At 32.5% G+C, this 15,078-nt stretch overlaps 2 protein-coding genes and 1 long non-coding RNA gene across 3 annotated transcripts; all 3 read left to right on the top strand.

Moving 5' to 3' along the window:
- Positions 1-491: 491 nt before the first annotated feature.
- Positions 492-2,191, top strand: LOC120161940 (protein trichome birefringence-like 36). The gene is made up of 5 exons (XM_039172135.1): positions 492-823; positions 977-1,148; positions 1,231-1,412; positions 1,536-1,694; positions 1,798-2,191. The coding sequence occupies exons 1-5, from the start codon at positions 507-509 to the stop codon at positions 2,093-2,095; spliced, it is 1,128 nt and encodes a 375-aa protein (XP_039028066.1). The 5' UTR covers positions 492-506; the 3' UTR covers positions 2,096-2,191.
- Positions 2,192-3,029: 838 nt separating this feature from the next.
- LOC120161982 (bidirectional sugar transporter SWEET2-like) lies at positions 3,030-6,417 on the top strand. Its single transcript, XM_039172182.1, has 6 exons — positions 3,030-3,159; positions 4,940-4,976; positions 5,084-5,300; positions 5,536-5,689; positions 5,799-5,911; positions 6,002-6,417. Exons 1-6 carry the CDS (start codon positions 3,045-3,047, stop codon positions 6,080-6,082), a joined length of 717 nt encoding a protein of 238 aa, XP_039028113.1. The 5' UTR covers positions 3,030-3,044; the 3' UTR covers positions 6,083-6,417.
- A 6,145-nt stretch (positions 6,418-12,562) lies between these two features.
- LOC120161816 lies at positions 12,563-14,863 on the top strand. Its single transcript, XR_005519505.1, has 2 exons — positions 12,563-12,694; positions 14,749-14,863. It is a non-coding gene; the product is annotated as an uncharacterized LOC120161816 (long non-coding RNA).
- Positions 14,864-15,078: the final 215 nt, after the last annotated feature.

Here is a 15,078-nt window from a genome sequence, read left to right as displayed (position 1 = left end):
AATAAAAGAAAGGAATAAAACTTATAGATAAAACATATTTTGCTAACATTTCAGTTCGTTTCATTACAACACTTTCTCACTATAATATTTCAACTTAATCTATAAGTGTCAAGTGAAGACTCGTTGCATTCAAGGAGGAAATCTAAGTTCGATATTTGGAGGCGACATTATTAGAAATAATCACGAATTCTGCACGTAAAATAAAAAGAAAAAGGAAATAGAATATTTCAACTCAAACTTTTACAATTATATCTCAATTTCAGTTAACAGCTATGTTTAAATTGAATTACCAAATAGGCTGTGGGAAGGAAGAAGGAATGACGATGCGTGAAAAGGACAACACTTTTACTTTCCATGAACATGTCGTGGTCCACGCATAATTACCGCCATTCATGCCTCAATGAACGAAAAAGAAACCTATGGTTGACAACTTGAAGAGCACTTGAAATGCTCCCTTCTCTGCTGTAAATTCTACACTTTCAAGACCGTCCTCCATTTTCCCTTCAATGCCCAAGTATCCGAACCCAAAACCCCATTTCACCTTCCTCTTCGTCACCTTGTTCGCTTGTTGCTTCTTTCATGGCAAGTCATCGTCTTGGCTCAACACCGAAGCCAATGAAGTTGTAATGGTGCAAAGCAGGAGTCAGGATTGGCCTAAGAGATGTGATTTCTCAGTTGGTAAATGGATATATGATCAATCATACCCTTTGTATGACTCTAACTGCCCATATCTTAGTACTGCAGTCGCCTGTCAAAGAAATGGAAGGCCAGATTTTGGCTATGAGAAGTGGAAATGGAAGCCAAATGGTTGTTCTCTTCCAAGGTACTTACTTCGAACATAATATCGTCGTGGAATCGAAAACAGGGTTTTAGATGCAGGATTCGAATCCTGATCCACTCAATGCTATCTTTTTAAGCCTTAGCTAGACAAGGAAGTCAGTAACTTTAATTTCTTGAGCTGATATTGTGGTTTCAGGTTTGATGCACTGAAATTTCTTGGGAAGATGAGAAGGAAAAGGATAATGCTGGTGGGTGATTCTATTATGAGGAACCAATGGGAGAGTCTGGTTTGCCTGGTGCAAGGAGTTATACCAACAGGACATAAAAAGGTGACCTACAATGGTCCTTCAATGGCCTTCCATGCCATGGTAAGAGAGACATGAATGAAAAAAAAAACAAAACCCTTTTCTTTTTTATTGTTGCTCAAGCAAAAGGACTGATTTATTACAGGATTTCGAGACATCAATAGAGTTTTTTTGGGCTCCATTGCTTGTGGAGCTGAAGAAAGGAGCTGACAACAAGAGGGTCTTGCATTTGGATTTGATTGAGGAGAATGCAAGATATTGGAGAGGTGTTGATGTTCTTGTGTTTGACTCGGCACACTGGTGGACTCATTCTGACCAATGGAGTTCGTAAGTATTCTTGTCCGACGCATAAATGTATTCAACCATCGTTTCTAAGTTCAAGTAACATAAATCATGAGTACTCGAAGCAGTAACCGATGTCAAAATTGTGTTCCAACAACACATATACAGGTGGGACTATTACATGGAGGGAAAATCTCTCTATAAAACCATGAATCCAATGATTGCATACCAAAAAGCACTCACAACATGGGCAAAATGGATTGAATTGAATCTCGATCCTCGAAAAACCAGAGTTATTTTCAGAACAATGTCGCCTAGGCATAACAGGTATCAAACGAGTCCTAAATTCAACTCACTTTATGCTCCTTTATATCCCCATGCTTTCTCAAACAAAGCTGATTTTTTTCCTTGTCTTTTTTGTTCATTGCAGACAAAATGGCTGGAAATGCCATAACCAGAAAACTCCCCTTCAAATTTTCAGCCACCCTCATGTTCCTGAACAAGTTGTTGTGCTGAAAGGAGTATTAAGAAGAATGGGATTTCCAGTATATCTACATGAAATTACGACGATGTCGGCTTATCGAAGAGACGGGCATCCTTCTGTTTATAGAAGGGCATTGAACCAAGCACAGAGGCAGCACCCGAGAGAGTTTTCATCCGATTGTAGCCATTGGTGCCTCCCTGGGGTGCCTGATATTTGGAATGAGATGTTGAGTGCAATGCTCTAAACAAAGTCACCAATGTTGAACTGGTTTTTAACTGTTTCTACCAAAAATGTAGTCTTTGCACTCTCATCAGGGTTAGATTTGTCATGGTTTTTGTGTGAAAATGTTAAGAGAGAGTGACGGTGTATATGTTTGGCATGCTCAATTTAGTCAATCATCCGTTTATTTGTGTGTTGATTGAGTGTTCATGTTACTTCAGGAAGTGTTCTGCAGCTTTTTACTTCGTTTTCCCCCTGGCTACGGTATGTGTTTCTAGTGGAACTTTATTACCTAAACGAACTTAGTCGAGTTCGAGTATTGCTAAGTTTGACTCGATTCAAAAAATTCAAAACTTAGCTTGACTCAAATTGAAAGTTTGCGAGATTAAAATTGCTAATTTTGATTTGAAATTGAAATAAAAAATTGAAACTCGACTCGAACTAGTAAAAATTTGAACTTAAAACATTCTTAGATTTGGTTTGATTGAAGTTCGAACTTGATCTCTGTTCAAACTTGACTTCAAACTCGAACATAAAAGGTACATGAAAATCTTATATATTATATATATATATTAAAAAATAACATAAAAATATTAATATTATTAATAATTTAATTTTAAAAAATAGAAATTTAATATACTATTTATTTGAGTTGCTCGCGAGCTTTTTCTAATTGAAAATCAAGTAGTCTGTTTTAGCTCTTTAAGAACTCGAGTTGAGTTCGAGCTCCAATCAAAATTATTAAATTCAAATATTGACCAAACTTTGATCGAGTCAAATAACTTAAGATATGTTTGGTCTTGTATACAACCCTAAGAGTCTGTTTGGATCAAGGAATTTAGTATTCCCAGCAGGCATATTTGTTTACTGATGAAGGATACCCATGTTTGGTTGATGTATGATTCCTAAGTGAGGGTAATTTTATATTACCAACAGTAATTTTTGGGTTTTATTACTGGGAATGTTATTCCCGTATGTGTGTTAGGTTTTATTTTATTCCCGTGCTAAGGGCTAAAATACCCCTCTTTTCCGGCTTGCCTCTGCGTGATATCTTCTTCTCCCCGTGTTGCGAAAAATTCATCGCTCCTAGTAAGATTTCTTCTCCACTCCCTTTCTTCTCCCCCGCTAGCATATGTTTTTGGGTCAAAAAGAAACCTTCTCTTTACCGGAATTATTTATTTCAATACTATTCCCTTAAACCCTCCATTGTCGCTCTCTTACCCAGTCAAAGACCTGATTCTTAAGCTCTTCCCTTCTCTTCTTCTTCTGTTCAAAACCCTAGAAATTCTCTCTCTAGGGTATGATTTCTAGTCTTTTGTTGAATATTTGATCGTTGTTCTCTGTGTTTTTTTTTATTTTTTCTGGTTCATGTTTTTTTTCTTTTATTTTTATGCAATTTTGATCTGCACTGTTGTTTAATGCTCTGCTCTTTATTTCTGTAGGATTTTTCTTTCTTTCTTTTTACATGACTATTTGCATATTGCTGTGAATTTTAACATAGTTTCTTATTTCACGTTGCTGGTCATTCCGAGACTCTGTTTTTACTACACTGCTATTTGTTTTTGAAGTTACAATGTCTTATAATTCTGTACCCTTTGTTTCTTTTACTTTTTTCACCCTGCTTTTCCTCCATTGTTGAGCCTAGAACAATGTGTGCTGATTTCTCGCCATTTATTGTTAAATTCGAGCATATATTGTTGGGCTTCGTTGTCTTTTCTTGAAGTGCATGTTCTTGACATGGGTGCAGGATAATGATATACGCCACTCACACACCCTAATCTGCAGAGTCTTCTAAAAAATTAGGTAGACAAATCGCGTTATGAAGTTAAAGAAAGTTGATGGTTCCTCAATAGTCGTAGATGCTTTCAATAAATAAAAAATGGATACTTGATATTTCTACAAGGAAAGGATAATCGCTCTTGTTAGGGTTTTCCTCTTTCTTTTGTTAAAATCGTTTTGAAGAGAGGATTTGAGAGATTTTTGTGTAATATATTGTTATGTTTTTATCAATGACTCTAAATCCCTTGTTCCTTCTAATGTAATTGTAATTTGAAGGAAATTAATTAGAAACTAATTTTATTACATTTTTGTTGACATTTTGGTTGTTGGATTGAATTTAAAATGACCCATAAGTCTATTCTTGAAGATGAACTGATTTGATTAATTTCTCATTATTTTTTTATTGAGCTGAAAATGATCCATTAGTCTATTCTTGAAGATTTTTTAGGTTAAGGGATGATCAGTTTGTCATTCAATCATAAAAAAAAGCTTGCTTTTGTCCTTGAAAGTGCTGAAAAAGCTATTTTTTTCTTTCTTTTTTGGTATAAATTTTCTTTGAGAATCTGGAACTAAAACGAGTTGAGTTCGATTTTATATGATCTTCATTAGCGTATCCATTTTCTTGGGAAATCTTATTACAATTTTACAATTCAATGTCTATATGTAGATTTGATGGAAGTTGAAGAAGCACTTCAAATATTGATGTCAATGATGTCTATTGTTTCTAGGTTTTTTGGTTTGAAATCTTTTTTCTAGCTTATTATCGAGTTAAAACTCGAGTCTGATGAGGATTTAGAGGTAGCTGTTCTAAATATTGGTTGCATCTGTGAAAGCTTGTTGTTGTTCTTCCATATTCTCTAAGTTCTGAATGGTAATTGTTGTCTCGTTTATGGATACCTTACATTCACCAATGGTGTTATTGAGACAATGCTCCTTTGATACTCAATAAATATGGAGTTTTTCACTCGTTCGTAATTATGAATTCTATTTGATAATTCAATGTCTTCAATTTTTTTGCTTTATTTTCAAGTTTTGATGTGTAAAATCATATGAAGTGGCTTCAATCTGATCTTGATCCTTTTCATTTCAGGGAACATCTTTGCTTTCGGGCTTTTCGTATCGCCCTTGTATGTTCTATTTTCCAAGTTTTAAGAATTTATCATTGAAATGAATAGATTGGCATATCTTATCCTCTAATTAGTTATGGCTATTGTCTTTTGTTTTAACTTTTCAGACCCACGTTTAAAAGAATTATCAGAAACCAGTCTACCGAGAACTTCTCGGGATTGCCTTATATATATGCTCTCTTGAACTGCTTGATCTGTACGTGGTATGGCACGCCCTTGATATCTTATGACAATGTGCTGGTTATGACGGTTAATTCGATCGGTGCAGTTTTTCAAATGACCTACATTATCATCTTCATTGTGCATGCTGATAGAGAGAAAAAGGTTATCTTTAGATGCATTTGTTTTTACATACCATTTGTTTCTTAAGTGCACTCTGTAATCTGTATTGTTCTCATGTTGCCTAGACTCTCGTGCTCTCGTATGATATGAGGAGCCTCCTCTCGTACCATCGGTCTAGGTGTTGAATATTAAGTACTTTAAGAAAAACGGGAAGTCCGGGTACCATAGGTGTTGTTTTCCACTGTCAGTCATATTCTTTGTGTTGATGGCAAATTAGGATGATTGGGTTGCTACTAGCAGTTTTTGGCTTTATCGCAATCATAGTTGCTGGAAGCTTGCAGATAGCCGACCGAGGAATGCGATGGATCTTTGTTGGGTTATTAAGTTGTGCTTCTCTCGTATCAATGTTTGCTTCCCCGTTGTTTATAATCGTAAGTTGGTTGATCAAATGCGCTTGTAGTTTTCTTTTCTCTTATACTTTGATTGATTTTGAAAATTTTTAAATTTTTTAATGACATGATCTTTGTTCCCAAAATTTAGTAATTCGAACAAAGAGTGTTGAATTCATGCCATTCTATCTCTCCCTCTCAACATTCTTGCTGAGCACCTTGTTCTTCCTATATGGCATCTTTAACTTCGATGCCTTTATTTACGTGAGTTGCCTCTAACATCGATGACAGCTTCTTGTTTTCAATTTGATAGTTGTCAATCTTATATGTTAACATCACCTCTTTGTTCTTCAGGTTCCAAATGGAATCGGAACTGTGTTGGGGATTCTACAACTCGTGTTGTACTTCTACTATAAAACAAAGTCCTTCGAATGATCCCAAGAACCACTCATGGTGTCACACGTGTGACTCTTGCTTTTTTCTTTGAATAGGTAATTACTTCTATATTCTGTTTCTATGCTTCGATGATTTTCTGATGGTATGCTGGTGGAAAGTTTTTTTTATGTTGAGGTGTATAGTGACAAGAATCTTGATGTATGGTCTCGTTTGTTGTATTTTCCTGAGCGTGTTCCATTTCTTTGTCTGAACAAATTTGTTTGTCAACACTCTGAGTTAATAAGGGGAAGTGTCTAGGCTTTGCATACATGAGCGAAGCATAACCCGATTTCTGCTTGAGACCGATTCAATTACATATGGCTACTATTTTTGCATCCTACCACATTTGAACACAATTTGTGCTCACTTGAATGCATAAAGGAAACCGAGGTTGATTTCCTGCCATGTCTGTTTTCACTTGTTTAACCTCAAAAGCATCACCAATTTTTGGATACGGATGTTCGAGTATGTTCCGAAAGCAAATACATAAAGGAAAATTAAGGGTCGGAATAATATAGGTTCCAGACTTGTAGAAAGTTGAATTAAGAAGGATTCTCATCAGTTCTGCAGAAATGAAAAGCTAGTACTTGTTAGATTTCAGCTTAGATTAGATAACTTGAATTAGCTTCAATATCCTTTGCCCAAGTTACTCAGTTTCGACTGTTAATCATGCTAGTTTATATCATACTGGTATCGATGCTATCGACTGTTAAATCAATTTTTAACTACATATTTCAAATTCGGTTTAAGATTATATCAATCATGATTAAAACGATGTTCATATTTTGAAAAGGCAAAGGATTCAATTACATTATGGGAAAAATTTTCTTTGTAACATCTCGTAGAGTACGAAAAATGAAGGAGGCCACTCAGTGTTGTTCTCACCACTGCACTGAATTTCACCTGCAATAATATAAGCTATGGGTGTATTTAATTCGATTTGATTTTTAATAAAAGATTAATCTAGCAACACATATTTTTTAAAATCGAAACTGAAATCGAATCAAATGGCATAAAAATCATAGTTTTTGATTTAATTTGGTTCAAATTTATGATTTTCTATTGTTCACTATTTTTTAGATTCAACAACCAAACCTTAAAGCTTAAACAGAGTGCAAATATTACAGCTTTAAGTTCATAAAGAAAAAAATATTAATCTTTAAGGTTTTATTTATTTAAGTTCATCTTATAAACAATGTTATGTTAGTAGAGAATTGGGTGTAATCGAGCTGAGTTAAATTCGAACTTGATATATATAAATCTAATCTAAAATCAAGGTAATACATGTTTAAAGGTTCTCAACCAATATATGTTGTTGCTCATACCTTTACATATATAATATTCTAATCCGAAATCTCAAAATATCAACAAACCACTAAGTCTTTAAAAGAGCTTCTCCGTTATAAATTTCATTCGAGACATTGCAGTAAAAATACAATATTGATTTTAGCTATGGAAGTTGAAGAACATAAAATCGCCTCTTGATCGCCTGATCGGAACTTCTCTTGATAAATCATCAGGCAACTGCCTTCTTTCACCGTACAAAACAGCTCACTAAACCACAACTTACATTTCCCCCCATAAGTATCGGCCGTTGCCAAACCGACAACACTGAGTTATGACTCTGCCACTGCATATTCTTTCAATCCTAGCAAGAGCGGGTGCCTCTCCCGTCACATTTTAGCTCTGCTCACACCATTTCACATCCATGAGTCTGTGACTGTGTCTTGGTCCACCATTGGCAACCACAAGCCTTCCATTTGAAACCATGGCGGGGCAAAGACCAACAATGGTGGATGCAGCACAAATGAAGATAATTGCTTCTTCAGTTATGAGTTTGGTAACACGGGTTGTAGTTCTTATCGAAAGACATTCTCGAGGCCGATTTTTCAACCATGCTAAGACTAAACAGAAACCCCTATTGCCAAAATCAAGTCAAAACCAAGCGAGGACTACGTCTCATGATAATATGTACTGCATTGTCCCTACATTCCGGTGAGCCGTGACGACGACTGATGCAGCACCAACTGCACAAAACTGGGTTTGCACGTGCAAGAGCTTTACATCAACATGTAGTATTTGCTCGGTCTTGGATTTAGTTTGGAACCTATATTATTGTATATATATATATATAAGATAAATAAATAATTATTGTATATAGAAAATATAATAAACATTATATCTTAGATAACAAAAATAATTTACATCTTTTTATTATTATAAATATCTATGAAGAATTTTCACAATGTAAACATTTATTTCCATGATGTAAAATTTTAATATATTTTTACATAAATTATGTAAAATTTAATATTAATTAAAATTAAAATAATACATGATATATTTAAATACTCAAGTAATATATTATCAACAAATAGAATTTTTATATAAATAATTTTTATTTAAAGATTTAGAATTTAACTTGCTAAAAAATATAGAACAAGGACAATTTGGTAAAATATACATTCCAGTAATCTTTTATTCCATCAACCAAACACTGTAATCTTACATTCCTGCCAAACCAACCAAACACAGTAATGTAACATTCCCAGTAATCCTATTCCTTAATTATCTTTTATTCCCACTAGTAATCTTACATTCCGTGAACCAATCACACCCTAAAAATATAAACTGCGGAGGACCATATGTGAAGTACGTAGCTACGAAGGAAGGTTCCCTAGTTGTAATCTATGTTATCTGATTTCTTTTATATTTTATTTCGAACATTTTTGTACAACACTTGTATTAGACATGCACGACAAACGCAAGGACATGATGTTTTAAATATATAAAATTTCAAAATTATTAAAATAAAACAATCTAATCTTAGGGGGTTTGGATGGGGGAATGTGGGATTTTCATAGGAATGAAATCCACATTCTCTCGTTTGGTTAGCCCGGAAATCATGTTCCCGGTAATGTAAGATTACTAATAGTGGATTTTTTGAGTATATTATCGGGAATGTCATTACCTCCATTTCCTTAGGTATTGTTGGATTACCGATATTTTGGACTAAAATGCCCTTAAATTTTTTTTCTTCAAAAATATCATTCTTCTGTCATTAAATAATAAAAATTCTACGAAGGTTAAATTACAAATTTATCCTTAAACTAGTTTATATTTACAAAAAAAATCTATAATTAAAATTTTATATGAAATTCAGGGGTTAAAATAAAATTTTACCCTTTCATTAAATCTTTTTATATTTTTAATTTTGTAAAAAAAAAAAATATAATTTTATGAATTTAATTTTTTTAAAATAAAATATATAAATATTTTCCAATTTGTTAAAAAAACAAATATATAATAAGGACAGTTTGGCCAAATATACATTCCAATAATCTTTTATTCCTTTAACCAAACACGGTAATCTTACATTCTCGCTAAGCCAACCAAACACAAAATACAACATTCTCAGCAATCCTATTCCCTGATAATCTTACATTCTCACTGGTAATCTTACATTCCGTAAACCGAACGCACCCTTAATGCTTTATCTTTTGTCTGCATTCAAAATTGTATCTATTTATGTATCTGCACCATGATTGTATATTTATATAAAATCCGATGCGTCGATTGTTTGTATTATATTGATTTATGATTTTAATAACTTAATATATTTATATTATATGTTGAAAATAATATGGGTTAAAAAATAAAAAGTGAACATGCCTGTAGAAAATAAATTGTATGAAATAAGATAATTTTATTGTGTTGTGTCCCTGAACGAAGCATAGCTTTCACCCCTTTAGGGATGGTAAAAATATTTGATGGATTTTGATCAGACTCGTTACTATAGGATTGGGTTTTTTTAATAAAAAAATCTAGGTATGGGGTGAATTTTGTGAAAGAGAGAGTTGGATCAAGAAAAAATATATATTTAGAATAAAAGTTTTTAATTTGACCCGACTGGAATAATTTTTATAACATACCTCTATATATCTAAGAAAAATTAATATGATGTTACTCCATATATATATATATATATATATATATATATATCAATTATCTTTTTGTGTTAACAAATAAAAAATACTAAAATTATTTGTATTGAGTCGAGGGTAAATTTTAATCCCAAAATTCATATCATATAAAATATCACCTAACAACAAGATTGAATTCAATAAAATATCACCTGATATACAATATGCTCGAACCCGTAATCTCTAAGAATAACAATCATTATTTTAATCACTAATATAACTTATTCGTACAATTTAACTTATTATATTATGAATTTAAAAAAAATACTTGAAATAATAGTAAATTATTAATTACTATTGAACAATTAATATATAAACTATGCAAATACAATTATATATCGTAGAAAATAAATTTAAATTAAATTTTGAACAAATTATAATTTTAATAAGCTTTTATCCGAAAAACATTAAGATTTAAAAAGTCAAATTAATAGTAAAATTTATAATAATAAATGAAACAATAATAATAAAAAAATTAACAGTAAAAAGAGCCGTTACACTTACAGCATGACCAAAACAACCCTTGAGTCGGCGTTTGCCGCTTCTTTATAAAGTCTCCATTGGCAGAAAAAATAAGGAGGGAATGAGATCCGCTTCTTTCTTCTTCTTGTTGAAGGATTCACCTGCTCTTTTGAAGATTCAAGGTATGTTATTATTGTTTTTTTTTTGTTTTCTCCTCATAATTTTCGTTAGTCGTATACAGAGGATGTGGTTTAGGTTTTTCGGCGTCTTTCTTGAATTGCTGGAGTTATCTTCAGGTTTAATTTTTTTTTTCTGTTGATTTGATATTTGATTCATGGATACCTCGAGTATTACAGTGTTAGATTCTAGGTTTTCCTAACTTTTTGATGTAAATAAATCAAGCAGGTAGTTGTGCTTTGTAGATTTTTCATTTAGTTTGTGATGCTTTTGGTTCCTAATGTGGGTTTTGGCCCCTATGGTGAATTTTCACAAATTATCTATTTCATGATTTTTTTTTCTGGTTTGCATTTTCATTCTTTTCTAATGGCTTACTCAATCAAATATTTTCCACCTCAAACCTGGAAATCCTGATTGTGTGTTCATAATATGGATGTGTGGAGCAAGCAAGGAAAATAGTTTCCAAAAGCAAACTGTATAACCTCTTTTAATCTCCCTAAACCATAGATTATGTGAGTTCAGATAGCAAATTTGTGTGATCTATGATGATGACTTACTCTCCTGATTTTATATAGATTATGGATTGGAGAGCTTGAAACTATTGTATACCTTCATACGCGCCATACCTTGTCGTCAGGGACACGAGAATGAAGGACTCCCTTGTAAGCCTCTCATTACTAAAGTATTCACAAGTTCTGATGATCAGTGGTTAGTTGTTATCAACTGCTTTGGATATATATCAAAATTCAATCTGGAGATACCAAGGTAAGAAATTACATTTGAAACAATTATTAAATAGGTATTACTTGATAGCAATTCAAGAGAACATAGTGGCTAATGATCAGTGCTTGTCTGGTACTGGTTCCTTGAGGGTTGGAGCTGAGCTTTTAGCAAAGCAATTAATAGTGCACAATCTTCTTCTGTTTCTAATTTGTGTTCTAGTGAGTTGTTATTATTTGAGGAGCATTGAATGCTTCTTTTGCCCATCTTATGTTTGCTAGCGTACTATATAAATTCCACTGCCATCACGGGGAAACCATTTGAAAGATTTCACGATGGGGAAACAAATTAATGCCTTCATTAATTACAGTTTTCAATAAATCATTTCCTTTTGATTGGTGCATTGAGAGTGAGAACATGCTTATACGGTACATGATTTAGACTTGGCTATTCTCCATATGTCTTACTACAAAATATGCGATTTCCCTTTTATTGCTTGCTTTTGGTTTTAAATTCTAGGTGATGTACCTGCTGGAGCTATAGTGCTTCTTCATGCCTGTGCTCATAACCCAATGGGTGTTGATCCAACTATTAAACAACGGGAACAGATCATACAGTTGATAAGATCTAAAGGGCTATTGCCCTTCTTTGACAGTGCTAATCAGGTAATTGTCTGATGTTTGAATGTTGCTTAGTGTACTCCATAGACGTTAATCTTATAGTTTTCATAGGTTATAGAATGGTTATTTTACACTTGAATTTTGACATCTAGGGATTTGTAAGTGGTAACTTAGATGCAAATGCACAACATGTTCGCATGTTTACTGCAGATGGGGGAAATGCTTTGTAGCTCAAAGCTACGTAAAAAACATGGGACCTTATAGTGAAGTGAAATACTTAAAAAAGTTTAAAGAAATTTTTATACTATATCAAAATATTACAAATAAATTATAAAAAAATAGTTATTTTACTATATTTTAAGTTAATATATTTAAAATATTTAACACTAAAATTTTAAACTCAACTTCTTTTAAGAACTTTTAAAAGGCATTTTCTTATAGTACTTTTCAAAAGCATTGCCAAACCTATTTTGATGGGTTCGTAGACAAAGCCAGAATGATGGTTAATATTTTTTGATTCTACGTTATTAAAAAAACTAAACATGGTCGTAGTATTTTTTAATGGAGAATTTCTTATATTGATTTCTTTTGTAAGTTATAAATATAAAGAGATTCACTTGAATAAAGAAGAAGGTGATGAAGTATATGAGGTGCTTATGATTGCGCTCAACCTCAATGTTTTCTTGGTGCAACCTATTTGTGCTGTGCCGAACATATGAGGGGTTGTTGGGATATACAACTTTATACTTCCTGATTCATTCTCTATTCTTATAACTCCAAATTAATATCTCCCCTCAAATGATTGTGGCCAAATGATTTCAAGGGACATGGAATTTGGGTTCCTAGCACCAAAAATACATGATTTCTTTGTAATATAGCTTTTGACGTGAATAAAATATTTGATAGTACACAATATACTTAAATGTTGCATGAAATGATATTTTTGTCTCACCCTAACTACATCTGACTTGATGCTTGTATTTTTAATATTTTTAGCTCTAATTTGTTCTTGTCTAAAAATTTGATATAAAATAATTATCCGCTTTATCTTTTTTGGTTTTGTGTTAGTTATTGTGTAAAAGAACTCACAAGTTATTGTTTTAGCTTGAAATGGAATAGTCGGTGGCTTGATCCTCATGTATTTTTCCAACGGTAATCTCTTGTTGTTGTACTTCTTCAAGGATTCTCCTTCTGCTCATCTTTCTTAAAGGTATGCTTTTAGTTCCTGGTGTGGGTTTATACCCCTGTAGTGAATTTTCTGAAGCTAGAAATATATTATTCTCCTATTTTCACTTCCTTCTCATTACAAGGAATTCTAGTCTATGATATACTTGAACTTTTGAAATTTCTATTGAAGAAAACAGTGACGAGGATAGTATGCATAACAACGAACTAGTAATTTAGTTAGGTTGTTACATGGAATCTATCACATGCATCGACCTATAAGATCCTTTTTCCCTATCATGTTAGATATACATATAAAGAGATATCGTTGATATTACTTTCTTTTAATTTCATTAAAAAAGTTGTAAAGTTGTTTAGCTTGCAATATCTATCCTTTCAGTTTGGTTTGTCTATTCTAAGACCATTTGAATTGACTAATTATTCTAAAATTAAAGGCTAAACAGTATAGAAAATTTATTCATGCTTTTTTTAACAGAGAATATATATTTGGAACTTTATTTTCTATAAGCAATAAGTATAGAGATGTTCTCTTGAATAGAGATGAAGGTGATGATGTATAGGAGGTAATTATAATTGGTTTCAGCCTCGGTGTTTTCATGGTGTAGCTAGCCTATTTCTGCTGTGCCGAACATCTGAGGGTTGTTTGGCTGAATGAATATACAACTTCCTACTTTCTGATTCATTCTCTATTCTTATAAGTTATAACTTCAATTTCATATCTCTCCACAAATGATGGTGGCCAAATAATTTTCAGCAAATAGGGAATCTATGTCCCAAGCACCAAAATAATATTTTTTCTTTGTAAAATTCTATTTGGAACTTTTTTTTATATAAGCAATAAGTATAGAGATGTTCTCTTGAATAGAAAGGAAGAGGATGAAGTATAGGAGGTAATTATGATTGGTTTCAGCCTCGATGTTTTTCTGGTGCAGTCTATTTGTGCCGTGCCGAACATCTGGGGGTTGTTTTCCTGATTGAATATACAACTTCCTACTTTCTAATTCATTCTCTATTCTTATAATTTATAACTCCAATTTCACATCTATTCACAAATGACAATGGCCAAATGATTTTTAGCTTATAGGAATCGGTATTTTGAGCCCCAATTTTTTTTTGTAATATCCTATTTGAAACTTTTTTTTTCTATAAGAAATAAGTATATAGATGTTCTCTTGAATTGAGAGGAAGGTGATAAAGTATAGGAGGTAATTATGACTGGTTTCAAACTTGATGTTTTCCTGGTGCAACCTATTTGTGCTATGTCGAACATATGGGGTTATTTGGCTAAATGAATATACAACTTCCTACTTTCTAATTCATTCTCTATTATTATAACTCCAATTTCACATCTCTTCACAAATGATGGTGGCCAAATAATTTTCAGTAGATAGAGAATCGGTGTTCTGAGCACCAAAATAATATTTTTTCTTTGTAATATCCTATTTGGAACTTTCTTTTCTGTAAGTAATAAGTACAAAAAAAATTCTTGAATAGAGAGGAAAGTGATGAAGTGTAGGAGGTAATTATGACTGGTTTCATCCTCGATGTTTTCCTGGTGCAGTCTATTTGTGTTGTGCCGAACATCTGGAGGTTGTTTGACTGAATGAATATACAACTTCCTACTTTCTGATTCATTCTCTATTCTTATAACTCCACAAATGATAGTGGCCAAATTATTTTCAGTAAATAAGGAGTCGGTGTTCAGAGCACCAAAATAATATTTTTTTCTTTGTAATATCTTATTCGAAACTTTCTTTTCTATAAGAAATAAGTATAGAGATGTTCTCTTTATAATTGGTTTCTTTTCTATATAAAGTAAATATATAATGTTAAAAAAATATCACTAACA

This window comes from Hibiscus syriacus, unplaced genomic scaffold (genome assembly GCF_006381635.1).
Source record: "Hibiscus syriacus cultivar Baekdansim isolate YM2019G1 unplaced genomic scaffold, ASM638163v2 tig00111402_pilon, whole genome shotgun sequence".
NCBI lineage: Eukaryota > Viridiplantae > Streptophyta > Magnoliopsida > Malvales > Malvaceae > Hibiscus > Hibiscus syriacus.
This window is presented reverse-complemented; position numbering and strand designations above follow the sequence as displayed.